The sequence below is a fragment of the Littorina saxatilis genome, linkage group LG16 (assembly GCF_037325665.1).
Source record: "Littorina saxatilis isolate snail1 linkage group LG16, US_GU_Lsax_2.0, whole genome shotgun sequence".
Lineage (NCBI taxonomy): Eukaryota > Metazoa > Mollusca > Gastropoda > Littorinimorpha > Littorinidae > Littorina > Littorina saxatilis.
In genome coordinates this window covers 1,087,335-1,114,096 of record NC_090260.1, presented here as the reverse complement: position 1 = coordinate 1,114,096, position 26,762 = coordinate 1,087,335, and the positions used below count along the sequence as shown (strand labels likewise).

Sequence of the window (26,762 nt, the reverse complement as noted above, 5' to 3'; positions counted from 1 at the left end):
GCTAAATTAATAATACTGCTTCATAAAATCTATGAACGAGTATTTTTAAGTTTTTTATTCAATAAAATATATTCAGTGTAACGTTTATAAATTTTGAAAGTAAATAAAAATTGCATGTCACGATTGTCTGCCCTTGTCAGAAAGTAAAAATGGCGACTCCTGCGTTTCCAACTTCGTTTGTGCCCGGTCCCTTGTGGGGCAACGGACCCACACCCGGCCAAGTCTACAATTTTCCGGGTGCAGCGACAGCCCCTGACCAATGGGGCACACAGAGAACACTGTAAAGGGCTTTGTCTGTGTAGTCTTGTATGCGCACTTGTTAAAACTGATACTTTCCATAATTTGTGACACTGCATTTTCGGTTTCTCTCTCGACTGCCAGTGCCACTGGTCTCAGACTGGCAGTAAATGCAGTAAATGCCATGAGACCTGCATGTCTGAGTTGTTTGTTGCAATAATATGAGTTTGAACTTAAACTGAAGTTAGAACGATGTATTTGTACTGTTTAGTCACTTCTCGAAAATATTTTGTTGTAATTTGTATGCTGTGTTTTACACAAGCCGGTAAATCCAGCACCCTATACTCACGTGACACTGGTAACGTGACTAGTTATGACGTTGCTTTTCAAAGATGGCGGCTGCATGTTGCTGCTTTAGCGACTGTTTAAAAAAAGTTGAAACAAGACGCTTGGACTTGGGCTTCGATTCTACTACCTTCCACTCCTCCACTACACAACAATAAAAGAAAACATTCTTGCAGTGCTGACGAAGACTCGGAGACACGACACAACACTAACCACAAATCACAGAACAACAATAAAACTAAAACAAGTTTGCATTGTCCATTTTGCTCTAAATGTTTATCCCAAAGAAGCGCTCTGACATGACACAGAACCCTGCTCCATCCAGACCAAAACGCAAGTTCAACCAGCTCGCACCCCATTGCCTAACCAATGTAATATCTGTCAACAATGTTCTGGTGCTACAGTGCAGGAGCTATGTGTTCACTATAGAGAGGGACATGAATATAATGTTAGCATGCAAGAAAATTGTTTTTCCAATATGGATGACTTTCAGAGATGGAAATGTACGATTGAAAAAGACAGCTATTCTAACTTTTGTAAAAGTAGAGGCACCAAACAGACTTCTACATCTTATGTATATTATTTTAACTGTAACAGGTCTGGGAAGGCTATCATAAAACCATCTGATGAACGTAGCAGAGCGCTTAAAACGCAAGGTACTTGTAAAACCAATACTATTTGTACTGCATTCATGACAGCTTTCAATTCTTTGGAAGATGGGACGGTGAGGGTTATATACTGGGTGGCCGAGTGGTAACGCACTTGCGCTCGGAAGCGAGAGGTTGCGAGTTCGACCCTGGGTCAGGGCGTTAGCAATTTTCTCCCCCCTTTCCTAACCTAGGTGGTGGGTTCAAGTGCTAGTCTTTCGGATGAGACGAAAAACCGAGGTCCCTTCGTGTACACTACATTGGGGTGTGCACGTTAAAGATCCCACGATTGACAAAAGGGTCTTTCCTGGCAAAATTGTATAGGCATAGATAAAAATGTCCACCAAAATACCCGTGTGACTTGGAATAATAGGCCGTGAAAAGTAGGATATGCGCCGAAATGGCTGAGATCTGCTGGCCGATGTGAATGCGTGATGTGTTGTGTAAAAATAATTCCATCTCACACGGCATAAATACATCCCTGCGCCTTGAATATGTGCGCGATATAAATTGCATAAAAATAAAATAAAAAAATAAATCCCTGCGCTTAGAACTGTACCCACGGAATACGCGCGATATAAGCCTCATATTGATTGATATACTGTACAGATCATGTTGGTCATGCCCTTGAGATGTGTCACCTAAGACTGTCTGATGATCTGAGAAGCCTGATTGCTGCAAAGCTACAACCTGGGATTGAGCCCCACAAACTTTTAACTGAAATTCAAAATAACATTACTAACATTGACAGAGACACTCTGGCAACACGACAAGACATCTTAAACATAAGAAAGCAGTACAATATCCCCCACATTCAAAAAGATGCTGCAGACGGTATGAGCACACACCTATGGGTAGATCAGCTAGCCACAGAAACAGACAATCCCATCATTTATTACAAACCACAGGGACAAACTAAGGACACTGACACTCTGCAGGAGAACGATTTTTTACTATGTATTCAAACACAATTTCAAAGAGAAATGATGAACAGACAAGCTAACAAAATGGTTTGTATTGACTCAACACACAAAACCACCCAATATGACTTTTTACTTGTAACTTTACTTGTTAAAGATGACTATCAAGAAAATGTACCTGTGGCATGGGCTATCGCTAACAAAGAAGATGAAAAAACCTTAACAGGAAGACCAGGCAGAGGTGTATGCATACCTAAAAATGGTTCAAATGGAGACAGACCCAGGGATCTTTAACAGACAACTGCAGGAATTTCTTGGTTTTCTTCAACTGAGACATAAAGCGTTCCACGATTACTTTTATCCTTATTATGTATGTAAAGAAAAAGTGTTGCTTTGGGCAACCTGTCATCGTATTGGTTCCTTAGCCAATACAAACATGTATGCTGAGGCATTTCACAGAGTGTTGAAAGCTGTGTACTTTAATTCAAAACAAAACACACGCGTTGATTTTCTGATACATGTCCTGTTCCAATATATGCCAAGAATTATGTCTGAGCAGTTCATCAAAGCAGAGAAAGGTAAAGTAACCTTCCGCACTAAAGAAATAAGGAAGCGACATTCAGCAGCCATGGGTACAATTAAAGATGATTATATTGTTAACACTAACTTAGACACTGAGTGGCTTGTACGTTCAACAGATGAAGGCCAGCCATACCTAGTTACACAGTTAAACAACCAAGAGCCGTGCCAGTGCAAACTGCAGTGCAGTCTGTGTGGTGTCTGTACTTGTACTTTTTCATGTCAGTGTGCAGACTTCCTAACACACGGCCACTACACATGCAAACATATGCATGCACTAAAAATCAAACTCAACCAAACCAAACCTGAATCCAACAGTATTAAAGAAGAAGCAGTAACACATAATGCAGAGTACTATGCTCCTTTCCTTTTTAACACAAACTGTGAAACCAGCAATGTCTGTCTGGACAACCAACAACTAAAAAACAGGATATTATTTAAAATTACTGAACTCAAAGATCTTGTGCACAAAACACAAACCACAGATGCCTTAAAAGCCATCCTTCTAAATATAAATTCTGCATTAAGAGTCGGAAAGGGTATTGAAGACTGTTCAGGCATCGTAGAACCGGAGGTAACACTTAAATTTCCACCTAACAAGAACAACGAAACACAGCGAAGCAAATATCACTTCACGCAACGAAAATTTAAAAAAAGAAATAGACTCAGTTTAATAAATCCCAGCTCAAAAGAAATTAATTTATTAAGTCAGGAATTGAATAAAATTACCCCTGCAGTCTGTGGGCTTTATCATTCAGATGAGATGTATGCGTACATATGCTTAGGCTCAAACTATGAACAACCAGTTACCACATTAAAAGTATCAGATTATGTTTTCAGTGTTCATACTATCCAGCATTTTTGATCTTTTTTTATGTATGCAAAAATAAAATACATGTATTCAACTAAAGATGATTATCAGATCCTCTTTCGTACAGGTATACCTGATTACTACTACTATTATATTAAAACAGTTACTACAATATTGAATAATAATATTGATCTCAAATGACTCCAGTGGTGTCTGTCTTGTTCGGTTTGCATCTTTAGAGTAAGAACAACCAACTTCAGTTGTATACACTAACACTGTGCCGCTCAAACTCAACGATGAACACACTGGCCTGTGGTGTAAGCCCCCCACTGACGCGCACACACCTGGCAGTCTCAAACATATATACAGTCACACGCACACGCACATCGCAGTCTCAAACACACAGTGACACGCACACACCGGCCTCGCAGTACACGTCCTCGCAGTCTCAAACATGCACTGTTTACGATTGCAGAATTTCGCACGCAAGCATGCAAGCACACAAAACCACACAAAGTTTACTCATGGTTTGAAACATTAACATTTTGTCCGTTGAAAATACGTCTTACTCTTAGTCACACCAAAATATCATTGCCCAAACAGTCGCTAAAGCAGCAACATACAGCCGCCATCTTTGAAAAGTAACGTCACGTTACCAGCGTCACGTGAGTATAGGGTGCTGGATTTACTGGCGTGTGTGTTTTACTGTAGATCATTTTCACTGTACAGTGTACTGTGTACATCATTCATTTTCATTTTGAATCATTTTGGTTGCTTGGTCTTCTGTTACTATTAGTGAGCATGATATTAGAGAAAATAAACCGTTGACGTTAACTCGGCCTTAAGCCACATGTAGCATTGTGCAACACAAGGACATAGTCGGCAATGTCAGTCCCATAACAAGGCATAACTGCCATAAGGGACTTGAAAGGAGTAACAGTGATGTGATAAGTGTGCGGACCCACAGCATGTCAGTATTGTCACGTACTTGTGGAACTGGAAAGGACAGCTGTCTCGGACAGGCTTACTACATGCACACCGTTAACGGTTAACTAGCCTAGTTTTACTGCCTGTGGTAACGCTCTCGGACTAGAAGTAACCTCTGACCCGCTTGCGCAACTTATTCAACCCTAGACCACCAGCACGGCTACTATCATCCTGCAGAGTCAGCTCCCATTCAAGTACTTTTCTGTTTTCACAAATAATTGACAGGTTCCTCCTCCCACTTACCACATCATTGTTACTCCTCAGAAGTTTCGACCGGCACGGTTGGCCTAGTGGTAAGGTGTCCGTCACGTGATCGGGAGGTCATGGGTTCGAACCCCGGCCGGGTCATACCTAAGACTTTAAAATTGGCAATCTAGTGGCTGCTCCGCCTGGCGTCTGGCATTATGGGGTTAGTGCTAAGACTGGTTGGTCCGGTGTCAGAATAAGGTGACTGGGTGAGACATGAAGCCTGTGCTGCGACTTCTGTCTTGTGTGTGGCGCACGTTATATGTCAAAGCAGCACCGCCCTGATATGGCCCTTCGTGGTCGGCTGGGCGTTAAGCAAACAAACAAATCTTGCGGGACTAATGTTACCATGAGCGTTGTATTGTGCGATGCCACATGTGGCTTAAGCAGTTAACTGTGATTGTGAAAGCTAAATTATCGTCTACAGTAGTATTTAACTTATTTTTTGTATTGCAGCACTTTCAGTGCTAAGTAACATTTCCGCTATTTCAGTCATGTTGGGTTGTCAGGTAATTGTTTTGTATTTGTTTATCACAAGAGATAAAACTGAATGACAAAAATTTACATGGCAGCAAGTTTTATATGGAGTAATACAATGTTTTCTTTTCATGTTCTATTTGTTCAGTAACCCATCTGTGACCACGACGTCAGTGCTCGCTGTCAAGTATAAGGATGGCGTTGTCATGGCAGCGGACATGTTGGGATCGTATGGTTCACTGGCTCGCTACCGCAACTGTCCCCGTCTTCAGAAGATCAACGACAAGACCATCCTGGGCTGCAGCGGTGACTACGCCGACTTCCAGTTCCTCTCCAACATCATCAATCAACGAGTGTAAGCTGACAGTGTGTGTGTGGTGGGTTGGGTGTGTGAGAAAGAGAGACTGAGACTTGATTCACCAAGACTTTATTTTACAAGGATAAAGATTTAAGGCTGGGCCTTATCTTACATTTTACAGTCAGTCCTTGGAACGACAAACATACAAACGGAAGACAAAGAGCTGCCTATTTACACTAATAAGAGAGACAGCTTGAGTTCACTGCCTATTGACAGTAATAAGAGAGACAGCTTGAGTTCACTGCCTATTGACAGTAATAAAGAGACAGCTTGAGTTCACTGCCTATTGACAGTAATAAGAGAGAGAGCTTGAGTTCACTGCCTATTGACAGTAATAAGAGAGACAGCTTGAGTTCACTGCCTATTGACAGTAATAAGAGAGACAGCTTGAGTTCACTGCCTATTGACAGTAATAAGAGAGAGAGCTTGAGTTCACTGCCTATTGACAGTAATAAGAGAGAGAGCTTGAGTTCACTGCCTATTGACAGTAATAAGAGAGAGACAGCTTGAGTTCACTGCCTATTGACAGTAATAAGAGAGAGACAGCTTGAGTTCACTGCCTATTGACAGTAATAAGAGAGACAGCTTGAGTTCACTGCCTATTGACAGTAATAAGAGAGAGAGCTTGAGTTCACTGCCTATTGACAGTAATAAGAGAGACAGCTTGAGTTCACTGCCTATTGACAGTAATAAGAGAGACAGCTTGAGTTCACTGCCTATTGACAGTAATAAGAGAGAGAGCTTGAGTTCACTGCCTATTGACAGTAATAAGAGAGACAGCTTGAGTTCACTGCCTATTGACAGTAATAAGAGAGACAGCTTGAGTTCACTGCCTATTGACAGTAATAAGAGACAGCTTGAGTTCACTGCCTATTGACAGTAATAAGAGAGAGACAGCTTGAGTTCACTGCCTATTGACAGTAATAAGAGACAGCTTGAGTTCACTGCCTATTGACAGTAATAAGAGAGAGAGCTTGAGTTCACTGCCTATTGACAGTAATAAGAGAGAGAGCTTGAGTTCACTGCCTATTGACAGTAATAAGAGAGAGAGCTTGAGTTCACTGCCTATTGACAGTAATAAGAGAGAGACAGCTTGAGTTCACTGCCTATTGACAGTAATAAGAGAGACAGCTTGAGTTCACTGCCTATTGACAGTAATAAGAGAGAGAGCTTGAGTTCACTGCCTATTGACAGTAATAAGAGAGAGAGCTTGAGTTCACTGCCTATTGACAGTAATAAGAGAGAGAGCTTGAGTTCACTGCCTATTGACAGTAATAAGAGAGAGCTTGAGTTCACTGCCTATTGACAGTAATAAGAGAGAGAGCTTGAGTTCACTGCCTATTGACAGTAATAAGAGAGAGAGCTTGAGTTCACTGCCTATTGACAGTAATAAGAGAGAGAGAGCTTGAGTTCACTGCCTATTGACAGTAATAAGAGAGACAGCTTGAGTTCACTGCCTATTGACAGTAATAAGAGAGAGAGCTTGAGTTCACTGCCTATTGACAGTAATAAGAGAGAGAGAGCTTGAGTTCACTGCCTATTGACAGTAATAAGAGAGAGAGAGCTTGAGTTCACTGCCTATTGACAGTAATAAGAGAGAGAGAGCTTGAGTTCACTGCCTATTGACAGTAATAAGAGAGAGCTTGAGTTCACTGCCTATTGACAGTAATAAGAGAGAGAGCTTGAGTTCACTGCCTATTGACAGTAATAAGAGAGAGAGAGCTTGAGTTCACTGCCTATTGACAGTAATAAGAGAGAGAGCTTGAGTTCACTGCCTATTGACAGTAATAAGAGAGAGAGCTTGAGTTCACTGCCTATTGACAGTAATAAGAGAGACAGCTTGAGTTCACTGCCTATTGACAGTAATAAGAGAGAGAGCTTGAGTTCACTGCCTATTGACAGTAATAAGAGAGAGAGCTTGAGTTCACTGCCTATTGACAGTAATAAGAGAGAGAGAGCTTGAGTTCACTGCCTATTGACAGTAATAAGAGAGAGACAGCTTGAGTTCACTGCCTATTGACAGTAATAAGAGAGACAGCTTGAGTTCACTGCCTATTGACAGTAATAAGAGAGACAGCTTGAGTTCACTGCCTATTGACAGTAATAAGAGAGAGACAGCTTGAGTTCACTGCCTATTGACAGTAATAAGAGAGAGAGAGCTTGAGTTCACTGCCTATTGACAGTAATAAGAGAGACAGCTTGAGTTCACTGCCTATTGACAGTAATAAGAGAGACAGCTTGAGTTCACTGCCTATTGACAGTAATAAGAGAGAGAGCTTGAGTTCACTGCCTATTGACAGTAATAAGAGAGAGACAGCTTGAGTTCACTGCCTATTGACAGTAATAAGAGAGACAGCTTGAGTTCACTGCCTATTGACAGTAATAAGAGAGAGACAGCTTGAGTTCACTGCCTATTGACAGTAATAAGAGAGACAGCTTGAGTTCACTGCCTATTGACAGTAATAAGAGAGACAGCTTGAGTTCACTGCCTATTGACAGTAATAAGAGAGAGACAGCTTGAGTTCACTGCCTATTGACAGTAATAAGAGAGACAGCTTGAGTTCACTGCCTATTGACAGTAATAAGAGAGAGACAGCTTGAGTTCACTGCCTATTGACAGTAATAAGAGAGAGACAGCTTGAGTTCACTGCCTATTGACAGTAATAAGAGAGAGAGAGCTTGAGTTCACTGCCTATTGACAGTAATAAGAGAGACAGCTTGAGTTCACTGCCTATTGACAGTAATAAGAGAGACAGCTTGAGTTCACTGCCTATTGACAGTAATAAGAGAGACAGCTTGAGTTCACTGCCTATTGACAGTAATAAGAGAGACAGCTTGAGTTCACTGCCTATTGACAGTAATAAGAGAGAGACAGCTTGAGTTCACTGCCTATTGACAGTAATAAGAGAGACAGCTTGAGTTCACTGCCTATTGACAGTAATAAGAGAGACAGCTTGAGTTCACTGCCTATTGACAGTAATAAGAGAGAGAGAGCTTGAGTTCACTGCCTATTGACAGTAATAAGAGAGACAGCTTGAGTTCACTGCCTATTGACAGTAATAAGAGAGAGACAGCTTGAGTTCACTGCCTATTGACAGTAATAAGAGAGAGAGCTTGAGTTCACTGCCTATTGACACTAATAAGAGAGCTTGAGTTCACTGCCTATTGACAGTAATAAGAGAGACAGCTTGAGTTCACTGCCTATTGACAGTAATAAGAGAGACAGCTTGAGTTCACTGCCTATTGACAGTAATAAGAGAGAGAGCTTGAGTTCACTGCCTATTGACAGTAATAAGAGAGAGACAGCTTGAGTTCACTGCCTATTGACAGTAATAAGAGAGACAGCTTGAGTTCACTGCCTATTGACAGTAATAAGAGAGACAGCTTGAGTTCACTGCCTATTGACAGTAATAAGAGAGAGAGCTTGAGTTCACTGCCTATTGACAGTAATAAGAGAGAGACAGCTTGAGTTCACTGCCTATTGACAGTAATAAGAGAGACAGCTTGAGTTCACTGCCTATTGACAGTAATAAGAGAGAGACAGCTTGAGTTCACTGCCTATTGACAGTAATAAGAGAGACAGCTTGAGTTGACAGCATTGACCCTGAGTGACGTAGTGAGAGAACCGTTTTTTACCCTTCCGCTGCCTGTTGGTTGTCAGCTTGCTTTTAACCGGCAAAAAAACTTTCAATAACCAAAAAAGAACAACTAACAAACAATGTGTGTGTGTGTGATGTATTCATTCTTAGTTGTCAAATCAAGTACATACAGGTAATACGGGGGGCAAAATATTTGAAAATAATTAAACAAACGAACAAGAGATATCGTTGATAATACAGACGGGCGCTGTGGCGGGGTGGGAAGACGTCAGCCTCTTATTCGGAAGGTCGAGGGTTCGAATCCCGGCCGCGGCCGCCTGGTGGGTTAAGTGTGGAGATTTTTCCGATCTCCCAGGTCAACTTATGTGCAGACCTGCTAGTGACTTAACCCCCTTCGTGTGTACACGCAAGCACAAGACCAAGTGCGCACGGAAAAGATCCTGTAATCCATGTCAGAGTTCGGTGGGTTATAGAAACACAAAAATATCCAGCATGCTTCCTCCGAAAGCGGCGTATGGCTGCCTAAATGGTGGGGTAAAAACGGGCATACACGTACAATTCCACTCGTGCAAAAACACGAGTGTACGTGGGAGTTTCAGCCCACGAACGCAGAAGAAGAAGAAGAAGTTGAAATAATACAAACAGTAACACTAACAGAGAGAGTGTGAGAAAGAGAGAATAAACGAACACACTTTATTTATTACTTTATTTTTGAGTCACTTGAGAAAAAGTGACTCTATGTAATCGGTCAGTGTTAGTCTGTCCGGCCGGCCGTCCGTAGACACCACCTTAACGTTGGACTTTTCTCGGAAACTATCAAAGCGATCGGGCTCATATTTTGTTTAGTCGTGACCTCCAATGACCTCTACACTTTAACGATGGTTTCGTTGACCTTTGACCTTTTTCAAGGTCACAGGTCAGCGTCAAAGGAAAAATTAGACATTTTATATCTTTGACAAAGTTCATCGGATGTGATTGAAACTTTGTAGGATTATTCTTTACATCAAAGTATTTACATCTGTAGCCTTTTACGAACGTTATCAGAAAAACAAGGGAGATAACTAGCCTTTTCTGTTCGGCAACACACAACTTAACGTTGGGCTTTTCTCGGAAACTATAAAAGTGACCGGGCTCAAATTTTATGTGAACGTGACTCATTGTGTTGTGAATAGCAATTTCTTCCTGTCCATCTGATGCCTCATATAATATTCAGAACTGCGAAAGTGACTCGATCGAGCGTTTGCTCTTCTTGTTTAAAGATAAACTAATGTTGAAGGCACAATCTCTTTTCACACAACTCCTTGAGAGAGAGAAAGAGAGCAAACTCGAAAATGTTATTACACAAGGATTATAACGTTAGGTCAGACTCAGAGAGAGAGAGAACCCCCTTTCCCCGTCGCGATATAACCTTGAACGGATGAAAACGACGTTAAACACCAGATAACGAAAGAAAGAGAGAGAGAGAAAGGAAGAGATAGAGAGAAAGAGAGCTGAATGGAACTGATCATTACACGTATTGATAGAAGCGTGCAGGTCGATGGGCTGAATATGGACACTGTACACATAGGTTCATGTTATTGTTATCAGTGCAGGGATCGCCAGTGAAAATTCTGGTCAAATGAAAAAGTTTTGGTTTTACTATCGAGTTTTAAAGCCATATATTGATATAAACACTGCAGATGCAGAAACTTCTGTTGTCACCAAAATCATCGCCATGTTCTACTGAAACAAAAATGAAGCTCCTGTGCATGTCACCGCTGGTTTACATTTGCTAGAGATGGGAACGCGCAAGAAAATGTATCGATCACCGTCCTTGGTAATGCGTACAGTAGCTGTGGAGATAAACTGACCTTGGCCTGTGCTTCCTTCGCTGCGGGTCACAAAAGCGCAACTCACCGAGCACAGCGCGCCGGAACAGGATAGTAAGCACAGGCCCCGGACTGTTAGTCTCCACTGGTGGTAGTGTTCTCGGTACCACGGACGGTGATCGATAATTTTTCATGCGTGTTCCCATCTCCAGCAAATGTAAACCAGCACTCTGATCTGCCTCAAACTTTGGCACCTATTGCCTCATCCATTTTTTGCTTAGCATGCAAAGTCACGATTTTTTTAACCAAAAATTATGAATTAATATGAATATTTGTTTAGTTCTTACGGAAAATGTACATAATACGACACGCTAAGTATACACATTCGCAAAACGCAACACACTTTTTGGTCAGCCTATTCGTCATAACTTCTGAACTTTCCAAAGCAAATCATTTAGAACTTGAGCAGATATGGCTCTTTAGGTGGAGGACCCCCTCAAAAATGGCCGCAAAACGTGCCTTTTTGGGCCTCTATAACGGTTGACACCTACCGCCTTTGACAAAAGGCTACATAAAGACTAGAGAAGTCAGGTGCAGAAAACAAAATGTTCTGTACAGGAAATTGAATGGCCTTTCCAATGGTTGTCACAAGTGTTTGGTTTGTGCATATTCTGATTTTTTGCAGATTATAAAATACGGGGCTATGGTTTTTGTTAGGTCGATTTTAGGGGTGACCTTGTTTGACAGGCTGTCACTAGATGCCTATACAAAGTACCATCAATCGGACAAATGATATGTACAGCTGACATAATTACCTTTTGGGGCATATAACGTTCAACTAAAATAAATTGCGTTTTAATGCTTTTCTTAGCGTGCAAAAATTGTTGCAATAAGTTTTTGGCCAAGTTTAGGTTCACATTATTACTTAGTTGTTGTCACTGTACACAGGGTGGAGGAGGAGTGTCTGAACGATGGCTTCAGCTACACGCCCCCCGGTCTACACTGGTGGCTGACACGCGTCATGTACAACATTGACTGTTTGTTGTTGTCACTGTTCACAGGGTAGAGGAGGAGTGTCTGAACGATGGCTTCAGCTACACGCCCCCCGGTCTACACTGGTGGCTGACACGCGTCATGTACAACATTGACTGTTTGTTGTTGTCACTGTACACAGGGTAGAGGAGGAGTGTCTGAACGATGGCTTCAGCTACACGCCCCCGGGTCTACACTCGTGGCTGACACGCGTCATGTACAACATTGACTGTTTGTTGTTGTCACTGTACACAGGGTAGAGGAGGAGTGTCTGAACGATGGCTTCAGCTACACGCCCCCCGGTCTACACTCGTGGCTGACACGCGTCATGTACAACCGTCGCTCCCAGTTCAACCCCCTGTGGAACACCTACCTCGTCGGTGGCATTCACCAAGAGAAGCCGTGAGTTGTCCCCCCTGTCTTTTGTTGCTTGAGTGCTGGGATGTCACAGTCTGTCAGTTTGGCATTCTCAAGTTTGTGTGGTGTTTGTGTGTGTGACATCAAGTTTGTGTGTTTTTTGTGTGTGTGACATTATCAAGTTTGTGTGTTTGGCATTCTCAAGTTTGACCGGCACGGTTGGCCTAGTGGTAAGGCGTCCGCCCCGTGATCGGGAGGTCGTGGGTTCGAACCCCGGCCGGGTCATACCTAAGACTTTAAAATTGGCAATCTAGTGGCTGCTCCGCCTGGCGTCTGGCATTATGGGGTTAGTGCTAGGACTGGTTGGTCCTGTGTCAGAATAATGTGACTGGGTGAGACATGAAGCCTGTGCTGCGACTTCTGTCTTGTGTGTGGCGCACGTTATATGTCAAAGCAGCACCGCCCTGATATGGCCCTTCGTGGTCGGCTGGGCGTTAAGCAAACAAACAAACAAAATTCTCAAGTTTGTGTGGTGTTTGTGTGTTCGGCATTCTTTCTTATATATATATATTATACTAGATGAATACCCGCTTCGCCGGGAAGAAGTACTTAGAGCCGTACGCCGGCTTTGCCGGATCCGAACAATGGACCCGCCAAGCTTAGGTCCCTCCCAGATTCGTGGAATGGGAACAGCACGAAAATGATTCAGTGGCCATAATGCCATTCCTGACCATATTGAGTCCCATCCTTGTCTACGAATGTAACCGTGTTAATCACCTTTGGAGGCGAACTCCACTCATACAGGATTGAGCAATTTAGAGCTTATCTCTAAGCCCTTTTGAACTGTTATGGCTTCTCAAAGGAAGGCCAGTACATACAAATACACAAAAGCCGCCAGACCACATCACAAACAGAACTGAACAATCCACAGGTGTTGCCCACATAGAGAGACACACACACACACACACACACACACACACACACACACACACACACACACACACACACACACACACACACACACACACACACACACAAACACGGAGAAGCCGTATATATAGAGAGATAGATGACAGTGTATTTTTCGCGTGGCAATAAATTGATTCGACCTTTGCACTTTTACAGTGAGGATAATTTACGGGTCCAATTTACGTTCTGGACACTGCGGTGACCTTCTAAAAATAGTAACAGAACGCCGGGAATATCCGAAGATGCCCCCTCATACTATAGTGCACCATACGAAGGAAGGGAGGTAAACGCTGAAAACATGGAGAAGATAAGAAAGAGTTATGCCGTAGTTGATCCCCCCCAAAAAACCAAAATCGGTTTGCGCTGCGCGCTGAGAGCACGTATTGAAATATCTCATCGACCAAATTTTATCCGGGGTGTATCTGAATATGGACACCAAATTTGAAGCAGATCCATCGAGAACTTTGGCCGTGCATGGCGCATACACACACGCACACACACACACACACACACACACACAGACAGACAGACACAGATATATATTATATATATAATCTTAAGTTTGTGTGTTTCTTTGGTATTATCGAGTTTGTACATGTGTGGGGTATAGTTGGGACTGGATACCTGGATGAATGGATACAGGTCAAGGTCACAACGATGTCAAGTTTGGATCAGTAAGTAGCGTATCCCGTTTTCTCCATTTATGGAGCTAGACCAGCACGTGTTGGTGGGGATTCATTTATTGCTTATGACAAAAGAAGAATCATATAAGCTAGTTCACACCAGTAAAATTACGTTTTAGAAAAAAAAATGACTTGACCACAAGTACAACAATTTATAATAGAAATATGGGGAGTCTTAAATGAAAGAAGAATGAGGGTGAAGGTCGCTTGTTTATTTCAATGCTTGTTATTCTCTCAGGTGCCAGGAGAAAGGTTGTGTATAACTCTGGCTTACTCCATTACACATCACACATTACACATTACACATTACAAATAATTATCACATAGAGCGCTTCCTGCCCTTTGGTTAGTTGATATGAAATGTAGCGACCATGTCACCGGGCACACAAACTTTCTCTTTTACGGGTTGGGAAGAGGGGGGTGGTTATGTACAGTATTATTTTTATCATATGACTTGTTAGGTTTTAGAGTAACGTTTGACCTCGGTTTGTAGCCTGATGATGTGAATGTGTAGCACTGAATTGTATTTATTATGACAGGTTCCTGGGCTATGTGGACAAGATCGGCATTGCCTACGAGGCCGACACCATCGCCACGGGATTCGGGGCATACCTGGCTCTGGTTGGTACACACGTTGATCATCAGTAGTCAGTCACAGAACCAGCTATCTCTCCATCCAACTAACAGTCAGTCACAGAACAGCTATCTCTCCATCCAACTAACAGTCAGTCACAGAACCAGCTATCTCTCCATCCAACTAACAGTCAGTCACAGAACCAGCTATCTCTCCATCCAACTAACAGTCAGTCACAGAACCAGCTATCTCTCCATCCAACTAACAGTCAGTCACAGAACCAGCTATCTCTCCATCCAACTAACAGTCAGTCACAGAACAGCTATCTCTCCATCCAACTAACAGTCAGTCACAGAACCAGCTATCTCTCCATCCAACTAACAGTCAGTCACAGAACCAGCTATCTCTCCATCCAACTAACAGTCAGTCACAGAACCAGCTATCTCTCCATCCAACTAACAGTCAGTCACAGAACCAGCTATCTCTCCATCCAACTAACAGTCAGTCACAGAACCAGCTATCTCTCCATCCATCTAACAGTCAGTCACAGAACCAGCTATCTCTCCATCCAACTAACAGTCAGTCACAGAACCAGCTATCTCTCCATCCAACTAACAGTCAGTCACAGAACCAGCTATCTCTCCATCCAACTAACAGTCAGTCACAGAACCAGCTATCTCTCCATCCAACTAACAGTCAGTCACAGAACAGCTATCTCTCCATCCAACTAACAGTCAGTCACAGAACAGCTATCTCTCCATCCAACTAACAGTCAGTCACAGAACCAGCTATCTCTCCATCCAACTAACAGTCAGTCACAGAACCAGCTATCTCTCCATCCAACTAACAGTCAGTCACAGAACCAGCTATCTCTCCATCCATCTAACAGTCAGTCACAGAACCAGCTATCTCTCCATCCAACTAACAGTCAGTCACAGAACAGCTATCTCTCCATCCAACTAACAGTCAGTCACAGAACCAGCTATCTCTCCATCCAACTAACAGTCAGTCACAGAACCAGCTATCTCTCCATCCATCTAACAGTCAGTCACAGAACAGCTATCTCTCCATCCAACTAACAGTCAGTCACAGAACCAGCTATCTCTCCATCCAACTAACAGTCAATCAATGTGACAAGTCGTCAGTCAGTCAGACAGTTCATCCGTTTATTTACTGAACCAGTCAATCAATATGACAAGTCCTCAGTCAGTCAGACAGTTCATCAGTTAATTTACTGAACCAGTCAGTCAATCCATCAAACACTCTATCAGTATAACAAGTCATCAGTCAGTTAACTCAGAACCAGTTGTTCCGTATAGTGATTAAACAGTCGATCAATGTGACGAGTCATCTGTTCCAAGATTGACCCTAACGCCTAAATTATCGTCACCCTATTTCCTTGTACCGAACATCAGCTGACCCTAACGCCTAAATCATCGTCACCCTATTGACTTGTACCGTACATCAGCTGACCCTAACGCCTAAATCATCGTCACCCTATTGACTTGTACCGTACATCAGCTGACCCTAACACCTAAATCATCGTCACCCTATTTACCTGTACCGTACATCAGCTGACCCTAACACCTAAATCATCGTCGCCCTATTTACCTGTACCGTACATCAGCTGACCCTAACACCTAAATCATCGTCATCCTATTGACTTGTACCGTACATCAGCTGACCCTAACACCTAAATCATCGTCACCCTATTTACCTGTACCGTACATGAGCTGACCCTAACACCTAAATCATCGTCACCCTATTTACCTGTACCGTACATCAGCTGACCCTAACACCTAAATCATCGTCACCCTATTTACCTGTACCATACATCAGCTGACCCTAACACCTAAATCATCGTCACCTTATTTACCTGTACCATACATCAGCTGACCCTAACACCTAAATCATCGTCACCCTATTTACCTGTACCATACATCAGCTGACCCTAACACCTAAATCATCGTCGCCCTATTTACCTGTACCATACATCAGCTGACCCTAACACCTAAATCATCGTCACCCTATTTACCTGTACCGTACATCAGCTGACCCTAACACCTAAATCATCGTCACCCTATTTACCTGTACCGTACATCAGCTGACCCTAACACCTAAATCATCGTCACCCTATTTACCTGTACCGTACATCAGCTGACCCTAACACCTAAATCATCGTCACCCTATTTACCTGTACCGTACATCAGCTGACCCTAACACCTAAATCATCGTCACCCTATTTACCTGTACCGTACATCAGCTGACCCTAACACCTAAATCATCGTCACCCTATTTACCTGTACCGTACATCAGCTGACCCTAACACCTAAATCATCGTCGCCCTATTTACCTGTACCGTACATCAGCTGACCACAAACCCGAAGGCACTATCTGGATCACGCAGGTCACCTAATTATCATCCCCACCTGACTAGCTATTTTAGAACCGCTCAAGCAAGCATCACAGTCTGGGTTATTTGCCTTTGCTCCTCTAGTCGGCGATACCAAAAACACTTATTTGTGTGTGTTGCTGTTGTAGCCAGTCTGATGATGAAGATGATTGATGTTGTAGCCAGTCTGATGATGAAGATGATTGATGTTGTAGCCAGTCTGATGATGAAGATGATTGATGTTGTAGCCAGTCTGATGATGAAGATGATTGATGTTGTAGCCAGTCTGATGATGAAGATGATTGATGTTGTAGCCAGTATGATGATGAAGATGATTGATGTTGTAGCCAGTATGATGATGAAGATGATTGATGTTGTAGCCAGTATGATGATGAAGATGATTGATGTTGTAGCCAGTATGATGATGAAGATGATTGATGTTGTAGCCAGTATGATGATGAAGATGATTGATGTTGTAGCCAGTATGATGATGAAGATGATTGATGTTGTAGCCAGTATGATGATGAAGATGATTGATGTTGTAGCCAGTATGATGATGAAGATGATTGATGTTGTAGCCAGTATGATGATGAAGATGGTTGATGTTGCAGCCAATACTGCGCGACGCAGTGGAGAAGAACAAGAAGATGGAGGAGAAACAGGCGGTAGAACTGATCGACCGATGTATGAAGCTGTTGTTCTACCGTGACGCCCGCTCTCTTAACAAGGTAAGGAATGTGATCCAAGATGTAGACACAGTGTTGGCAGGGGTGAGCCATCAGACAAAGACTAGGGGTCAGTTGTCTCCCCTAGAGAGGCGCTGTGGCGGGGTGGTAAGATGTCGGCCTCTGAATCGGAAGGTGGCGGGTTCGAATCCCGGCCGCGGCCGCCTGGTGGGTTAAGTGTGGAGATTTTTCCGATCTCCCAGGTCAACTTATGTGCAGACCTGCTAGTGACTTATCCCCCTTCGTGTGTACACGCAAACACAAGACCAAGTGCGCACGGAAAAAATCCTGTAATCCATGTCATAGTTTGGTGGGTTATAGAAACACGAAAATACCCAGCATGCTTCCTCCAAAAGCGGCGTATGGCTACCTAAATGGCGGGGTAAAAACGGACATACACGTAAAATTCCAGAAGGAGTTGTCTCCCCTCCACCAAGCTCTCTGCTGGGGCATGGTCAAAGGCATGTCCGGACTGTGGTAACAAAGTCCAGAGTTATGATTATATCATTATGTGATGCTACCCCAACCCCCTCCCCCTCCCTCTCCCTCAACAGACACTCTTTTGGCCATTATGTTTTTGCTTTCTTAAGGGGGGACAGGGTAGGCAAGCACTTTTTTTTTTTATTTTGGAAACAGCTTGCTGCTTGTTTGATTTTTGCAAGCAGAATAACCTAATTAAGGGAAACCATTTTAAATTTTGAGTGAAAAGCAATTTTTGGGGGTTTTATTCACCAAAATGTGAGAAAAACGTTATAAAATGTGCTTTTTTTAAAATGTTGCAGTTTGTGAACCAGTGCATGTTTTGATCCAATTTTTCTTCTTTGCAGCAATATGTGTGTGTTTAATAATTCTGTGTATCGAAAAGCATTTCTGAGCAATATATTATTTTAATTTAGCATTTTCAGTTACCGGTTCAGTTTTGATAAGAAAAATACATGAAATCCTAACTGTCAGACTCATAAAAACCTAACCAATGCACTGAACTCTTATTCCATACACAGAACTGATGCTGTACAACTCATAAACAACATATACAAAAACTGAACAAATCCATCAAGCCTTTCAAAAGTTGCAACATTTTAATTGTAGCGTTTTGTCTGAAAATTACATTCAGAGAAAACAGCATTTTAAAGATTTGAACCAGTACATAAAAAAACCAGTAGCACAGTGCACCCTGAATTCATATGTTTTTATCAGAATGACCACTTTACTATGTAGGGAAAAGGATTTGACAATCAAATTATCAGGATTTTTTTTTATATACATCATATGAAAACAGCCATCTTTGTTTGTACCGATATGAAAACATGAATCAGAACCAAACTGTCAGACTCATAAAAACCCAACCAATGCACTTAACTCTTATTCCATACACAAAACTGATGCTTTACAAATCATAAACAACATAAACAAAAATGAAACAAATCCATCAAGCCATTCAAAAGTTGCAACATTTTAATTACAGATGTTTGTCTGAAAATTACATTCAGAGAAAACAGCATTTGAAAGATTCCAACCAGTACCTCAAACTAGTAGCACAGTGCAGCCTGAATTGATATGTTTTTATAAGAATAACCACTTTACTATGATGGGGAAATGATTTGACGATCAAATTATCCAGACTTTTTTTAAAAAATCATTTGAAAACTCATCTATGTTAGTGCAGATATGAATCAAAACGAAACTGTCGGACTCATAAAAACACAAGGAATCCACTGTATTCTTATTCCATGCACAGAAATGGTGCTTCACAAATCATAAACAACATATACAAAATTGGAACAAATCCATCTTGCCATTCAAAAGTTACAACATTTTAATTACCACATTTTGTCTCAAATTACATGTAGAGAAAACAGCATGTAAGAGAGTCTCACTAGTACCCCGGTAAACTAGTACCACAGTAGAGCTTGAATTAATGGGGTGGTTTTTTTTTTTAACCAGAATAACACTTTAACTATGAAGGGGAAATGATTTGATAATCAAATTATCAGATTTTTTTGATTTAAAAAAAAAGTATATGAAAACATTAAAAAAGTCAATTATCTGTGTTTGTGCTGATATGAAAATATTGATCAGAACCAAACTGTCAGACTCATAAAAACCCAACGGATGCACTGATTTCTTATTCCATTGCATAGAAATGATGCTTCACAAATCATCAACAACATTACATAATTATATATACACAAATGGAACAAAGCTATCAAGCCATTCAAAAGTTGCAACATTTTAATTACAGTATTTCTGTGCTCAATCCTAACACTGCAGCAAATTTCTGTAAAGCTGAATGTCCCTTTCCATGTACCAACTTGGTCATACGCGGATTATTTAAAATGCAACTTTACCACCCGAAGCGTTGCAAACACCGGGAGAAGAGTAAACAACTGCAGACTTGAATGGACACTCATATGCACTCCAGATGCAGGGCCTGTGCAAATCCTTGGGCTGATGCATCACCTTCTTTCATAATCAGACTGCTATCAGACAAGCATTCAGTACAGGATATAAACCTTTCAGCAATATATTGAGCTGATCAATGTTGACAAAAGCCCAACACATGTCAGCGGAGTGACGTTGCACAGTACCAGTATCCATATCTGCTTGTGATGGGTCAGAAGATGGCAAAGTATCTGTATCTTCTTATGGTTGGTCAGAAGATGGCAAAGCTGATGTTTCTGCTGTGGAAGAGGGTAGTTCCGGTTTAGCAAACTTTTCCATCAGGTCAATCTTTCTCCTCGATGCCACCACAGGAGGACTGGCTCTCCCCTTGCTCCAACCTAATAAATACACAAACACTGATTTAATATTTGATACAACTGTCCATGGTTTTTGTTTGTAATAAGCTGCAAATTTTAAGACTCAATATAAACGTCAACAAGTGCTTGTACTTTATTTTGCAAATGACCATGTTACATGGGGTGTACCTCAACTTTTTGGCTAGGCTGGTAAATCAGAAATCCCAATCAGCCCCCAACCACTGAACCAGGCGGGTTTTCTTACAACCACCTCAGCGGCTCGTACCCACATATGTCGGTTGACGAACACACACACACACACAAAAGACATTCATTAATTGGCCCCTATCACAAAATGTACATGTCAAGTTTACTATGGGATTTGAGTAACCACACAATCACATACACACAGGAACTAATACTGAAACTAGCTGAATTATTTTCTTTCTTTCTTTCTTTCTTTTCATATTTTTCTTTTAAAATTAATTTATTTCATCACACTTGCTATGTATTTGCTTGTTTCTTGTCTGTTGTCTGTTTTGTGTGTGTGTGTGTGTGTGTTCTGTGTGTGTGTATACATTTTCAGATTTCCTAAACCTAGCACTGTTTGCAGGTGATCTTTATGCTTTTGATTCATGAGTTGCATCCCCAGTCCTTTAGTTTAACTCTTTTTTTTTCTTTGGTGAAGTAAATTGGATCTATTTTTTTTATTCCTTAGTTAATGGAAAAGATTTGACAACAATATTGCTGTCAATGATAGGTTGGTCAGCCATGCTGGTGTAAACCACACGGCTTTAGAATTAGAGAACGCTCTCTAGTAGGGTACTTATTTTCCTACGGTCAATGACCAGAAACAGAAACTGTGTCAGTCGTACATCGCTCAGATGCTGCTTCTCAGTTTGACCCCAGACAAAGAATACTGATGACATGTTACACCATAGTAAGCTCTCAAGGACTGGCCAGCGAAGAACAATAAAATAGGGGTTGTGAAGACGATATCACAGAGATGATCGAGGGAGGGAGGGAGGGGGGGGGGGGGGGGGTGTGCGGCGGCGGCATGGTCAGTAAATTGGATCAAGAAACCCGCAAAATACTTCAGACACAAACTGTTTATCATTTACCTGCAAACCCTAACACATTCTTACAACAACAACAACATAACGATGTGCAATAAATGACGTCAAACAAACAAGATCGAAAAGAGAAAGAAGCAAAACCCACCTCGTCGAGTCAAGAATCTTAGAATGTCGTCTGCTCAAATACGATCATGTTGGTTCATTTCGGAGTGTTGTTACTTCCTTCTACTGTTCGCTGCTGCTAGTTCATCTTTCTCTGATATTTCTAGCCACTATGCCGAACATTTCCAATGTTAGGGTTGTTCTCCGCAGCTCAAAACTTTGAAAAATGCTGCTGAATCGGTGAAAACGTCATGGATTTGTTGACACCGGGGGACTGATAAGTTGTCTACTGCGCTTGCGCCAAATGCCTTTGACCTACATATATTTGCATATATTAATTCCGGGGTTTCGGTTGGAACGGATTCTCTCTCTTTGTGCCTATGTCAACGGAAATTCCCCAACGGTGATGACGTCATCTTGAAGAACGGAAATTTCCACACAGTTTTAACAGCGAAGGATCATGTCATGTGCGCACATTTACCAGCACGGAGTATCCAAAGTTGACCATTTTTTCGATTTTTTTGATAAAACACAGACAAAAACAACAAAACATCGGTTTGAAAATGGTTTTATTTACATGAATACATGTCTAAAATGACAAAAGCAGATTATTGAATGCATTCCAGGATGTTCAAAGGTGTGAAAAATGCAACAACCCCAAAAAGGTGTATGAGACCAAAAATAACTCATTTTGCCTACCCGGTCTGCCCTTAATAAACTTTGTTTGAATGTATTTATATGTGTATTGCTGTGTGTTTTCAGTACCAAGTTGCCGTGGTTACGAAGAAGGGGTCTGAGATTCGCGGCCCTATCGTGTCCGAGGCCAACTGGGAGATAGCGCACATGGTCAAGTGAGTGGAGCGTGCGTGTGATTATGGGCAACACTGCTATGTGTCACATGTTTCCTTTTACACACACACACACACACACACACACACACACACACACACACACGCCGCTATGGCGAAGAGGTACAGTTTTGTAGAGGGAGAAAATAAATGTCAACTTTTTGCAAATTAAGCAAACTAGTGAGGAAATGCGATGGATTTAGTCCAAAATTAGATTTTGTTAAAACCCCACCCAGAGGTTATGTCCCTTGCATGAGCAAAATTTGTTTTGCGATAAAGCGAATTTCTAAGTAAAAATACAATTTTTCATAAAGAATTCGACTCCATGAGTGGAATAAAGGGTCCAAAGCAGTATTTGTGAGGGGAGGGGGGATAGTCAGTTTGGAGATTGTGAGATACACAAGGCTGGCTGACGTCCAACCTTAGCTGCATGTCAATATTGCTTTTGTGAAAATGTCTGCTTTCACACACTCTTACATATAGACACAAACACACGCACACTGAACAACAGAAACAATTATGCACACACACACGGACACATACGCATCTGGACGCATACACACACACACACACACACACACACACACACACACACACACACTGTGAAGAACAGAAACAACCAAGGGCTGTGCAAAGTGCGTTTACCTGTGTCTTGCATGCACTAAAAGTGACAAACAATGCACTAGAAATTGGTTACGGGGACCCGTGATGCACTTGACTTGAACAGAGCGTGTCCCAGGATGCACAGCCTTGTCATGATCACGCCTTCACACCGAAATCTTCTGCTAGTGTTCATCCAGAATGGACAAGAACGTACACTTAGCTAGATTTTGAAGACGATAACATTTTCAGTCAGATCTGTTTGGACGCAAATTTACAATGTAAATCTCACTGAAATAATTTAATGTTTTTGTGAACGGCTTGAAAAGTTGCAAAATTCCTACTGGTCTTGGGTCACTCCAAAGTTCCGATGGTCCTTTGACCCGATAAAATCTAAATCTTGGGGTCCTTGGACATTCTCGGCAAGGCGTCTGTGGGGAGCCATGTACAACTACAATCAGAAACACACAAAGTACAACAGACTCGACGGGCGCAGTGACGTAGTGGTAAGACATCGGCCTCCTAATTGGAATGTCGTAAGTTCGAATCCCGTCCGCAGCCGCCTGGTGGGTTAAGAGTGGAGATTTTTCTGATCTTCCAGGTCAACTTATGTACAGACCTGCTAGTGACTTAACCCCCTTCGTGTGTACACGCAAGCACAAGACCAAGTGCGCACAGAAAAGATCCTGTAATCCATGTCAGAGTACGGTGGGTTATAGAAACACAAAAATACCCAGCATTCCACTGACCCCCCCCCTCCCACACACACACAGTCACATACTAGATGTCAGACAAAGGCATAATTATATGGTTCTTTATTGCCCATACAGTGTGTTTGTGTGTGTGTATGCATGCATGTGAGTGTGTGTTGGCGTTGTTGTGGTTGTTATTGACAGCATAAGTTTGTCTGTGTGTGTGTGTGTCTTGGCGTTGTAACGCAGTTGTTGTTGTTTTTGTTGTTGTTGTTGACGCAACAGCGATAAGTTCTGTCTGTCTGTCTGGATGCTTGTGTTGATATGAATGTTGTTGTGTTGCAGGGGCTACGAGTGAAGGAGTGTGTTGATATGAATGTTGTTGTGTTGCAGGGGCTACGAGTGAAGGAGTGTGTTGATATGAATGTTGTTGTGTTGCAGGGGCTACGAGTGAAGGAGTGTGTTGATATGAATGTTGTTGTGTTGCAGGGGCTACGAGTGAAGGAGTGTGTTGATATGAATGTTGTTGTGTTGCAGGGGCTACGAGTGAAGGAGTGTGTTGATATGAATGTTGTTGTGTTGCAGGGGCTACGAGTGAAGGAGTGTGTTGATATGAATGTTGTTGTGTTGCAGGGGCTACGAGTGAAGGAGTGTGTTGATATGAATGTTGTTGTGTTGCAGGGGCTACGAGTGAAGGAGTGTGTTGATATGAATGTTGTTGTGTTGCAGGGGCTACGAGTGAAGGAGTGTGTTGACATGAATGTTGTTGTGTTGCAGGGGCTACGAGTGAAGGAGTGTGTTGACATGAATGTTGTGTTGCAGGGGTTACGAGTGAAGGAGTGTGTTGATATGAATGTTGTTGTGTTGCAGGGGTTACGAGTGAAGGAGTGTGTTGATATGAATGTTGTGTTGCAGGGGCTACGAGTGAAGGAGTGTGTTGACATGAATGTTGTTGTGTTGCAGGGGCTACGAGTGAAGGAGTGTGTTGACATGAATGTTGTTGTGTTGCAGGGGCTACGAGTGAAGGAGTGTGTTGACATGAATGTTGTGTTGCAGGGGTTACGAGTGAAGGAGTGTGTTGATATGAATGTTGTTGTGTTGCAGGGGTTACGAGTGAAGGAGTGTGTTGATATGAATGTTGTTGTGTTGCAGGGGTTACGAGTGAAGGAGTGTGTTGATATGAATGTTGTTGTGTTGCAGGGGTTACGAGTGAAGGAGTGTGTTGATATGAATGTTGTTGTGTTGCAGGGGCTATGAGTGAAGGAGTGTGTTGATATGAATGTTGTGTTGCAGGGGCTACGAGTGAAGGAGTGTGTTGATATGAATGTTGTTGTGTTGGTTTTGTTGATATGAATGTTGTTGTGTTGCAGGGGCTATGAGTGAAGGAGTGTGTTGAAGTGGACCCAATTAACATCATCTGGTTTTCATCTCCACCGCTGTCATCACGCAGTCTTCATACTCTATGTGCAAACACAGCAGTGTGAAGTGGACCCAACATCATCTGGTTTTCATCTCCACCGCTGTCATCACGCAGTCTTCATACTCTATGTGCAAACACAGCACAGTCACAACAGTCAATCTCATCTCTCTCTCACCTGAACACTTGTAGGAAGCAGGAATTCACTGGGCACTTTTTTCGTGTTTTTTTATGTTTTTGTTTTTGCAGCACAAGTGAACCTGCTTCAACTACTTTTTTTTTTATCTCGAAATAAACTTCCAAGCAAACTAAAATAAAGATTATATTTATGGTTCATATTTGCAAAGCTTTCAATTTTGGAAAATAAAGTTGAGATGATAATTGAGGGAGGTGGGGGGTGGATAGGTTTACATTAATACGGTAAAATACATGTGTTGTTTCATGTACATTTGGATTGTTCCGTTTGCTCTGTTTGAAAACAATGTGAAAATAAAAGTAAAACTTAAAGGAAAAAAATCCGACCTTGCGTTTTCTGATCTCTGTCTCTCTCCCTCTTTCTTCTCCTCTTTCTCCCCCCCCCCCCCCCCCCCCCTCTCTCTCTCTCTCTTTCTCTCTGTTTGCTTATGCCATTACCCTCGTTAATAAAGAAATTGTCATTGTCTCTGTGTGTTGCCTGCTCTCTCTCTCCCCCCCCCCCCCCTCTCTACCTCTCTTTATGCCCCCTCTCTCTTTCTCACTCCCTCTCGCTCCCTTTCTCTTTCTGCCCCCCCCCCCCCCCCCCCCCCCTCTCTCTCTCTCTCTCCCCCCCTCTCTACCTCTCTCTTTCTGCCCCCTCTCGCTCCCTCTCTCTTTCTGCCACTCTCTCTCTCTCCCAAAGGGGTCGTCAAGTTCTGAATGATCTATTCTGTCCTTGTGTGTGTGTGTGTGTGTGTAGAGCGATTCAGAGAAAACTACTGGGCCGATGTTCATAACATTTCACATGAGAGTTCCTGGGTGTGATATCCCCGGACAGGTTGTTTTTTCTCTGTTTTTCGATAAATATCTTTGATGTCATATCTGGCCTTTTCACATTTAGTCAAGTTTTGACTAAAATGTTTTAACTGGAGGGGGGGGGGGGGGGGATCGAGATGAGGGTCGTGGTGTATGTGTGTGTAGAGTGATTCAGAGAAAACTACTAAACCGATTTTCATGAAACTTGACATGAGAGATAATAATAATAGTGACAAGATTATATAGCGCAAATCAAGGGGTTAATCCACGCTCTCCACGCTTAACATCAAACTGAACAGCTTAGAAAAAGCAATACATGTTTACAATGAAGAGTATCCTAGTTCATACATAAATGCCATAATGCGTTAATTATACAAACAACAACATCCAAAGAAAAACATACACTCACACAAGTTAAAGCTAAGTACATAGTAAGAAAAATATGTTAAATCACTATATCATATCACATACACACACACACACACACACACACACAGCGCAGTCGATCACACACACATACACAAACACAGCGTGAAGCGATAGTACAGGGTAT

At 42.1% G+C, this 26,762-nt stretch overlaps 2 protein-coding genes across 5 annotated transcripts; both read left to right on the top strand.

The window, feature by feature from the left end:
- Positions 1-116: 116 nt before the first annotated feature.
- Positions 117-25,690, top strand: LOC138950161 (proteasome subunit beta type-4-like). 4 transcript variants are annotated; one of them, XM_070321897.1, is made up of 8 exons: positions 117-280; positions 5,398-5,604; positions 12,302-12,448; positions 14,595-14,676; positions 17,633-17,749; positions 22,425-22,513; positions 24,580-24,600; positions 25,282-25,690. In XM_070321897.1, the coding sequence occupies exons 1-7, from the start codon at positions 150-152 to the stop codon at positions 24,590-24,592; spliced, it is 786 nt and encodes a 261-aa protein (XP_070177998.1). In that variant the 5' UTR covers positions 117-149; the 3' UTR covers positions 24,593-24,600; positions 25,282-25,690. The 4 variants fall into 4 exon arrangements, with proteins under 4 accessions (XP_070177998.1, XP_070177997.1, XP_070178000.1 ...); XM_070321896.1 differs by lacking the exon at positions 24,580-24,600 and having other exon boundaries at positions 25,173-25,690; XM_070321899.1 differs by lacking the exons at positions 24,580-24,600; positions 25,282-25,690 and adding an exon at positions 25,051-25,079.
- Positions 1,365-2,443, top strand: LOC138951278 (uncharacterized). Its single transcript, XM_070322909.1, has one exon. The coding sequence runs from the start codon at positions 1,862-1,864 to the stop codon at positions 2,441-2,443; it is 582 nt and encodes a 193-aa protein (XP_070179010.1). The 5' UTR covers positions 1,365-1,861.
- Positions 25,691-26,762: the final 1,072 nt, after the last annotated feature.

Bases quoted from the DNA above. Each gene is read 5' to 3' on its own strand.
- LOC138950161 (XM_070321896.1), top strand. From the start codon at position 150: ATGGCGACTCCTGCGTTTCCAACTTCGTTTGTGCCCGGTCCCTTGTGG. The intron at 281-5,397 runs GTAAAGGGCTTT...CTATTTGTTCAG, and splicing joins TGGGGCACACAGAGAACACT to TAACCCATCTGTGACCACGA. The intron at 17,750-22,424 runs GTAAGGAATGTG...GTGTGTTTTCAG, and splicing joins ACGCCCGCTCTCTTAACAAG to TACCAAGTTGCCGTGGTTAC.
- LOC138951278 (XM_070322909.1), top strand. From the start codon at position 1,862: ATGTGTCACCTAAGACTGTCTGATGATCTGAGAAGCCTGATTGCTGCA.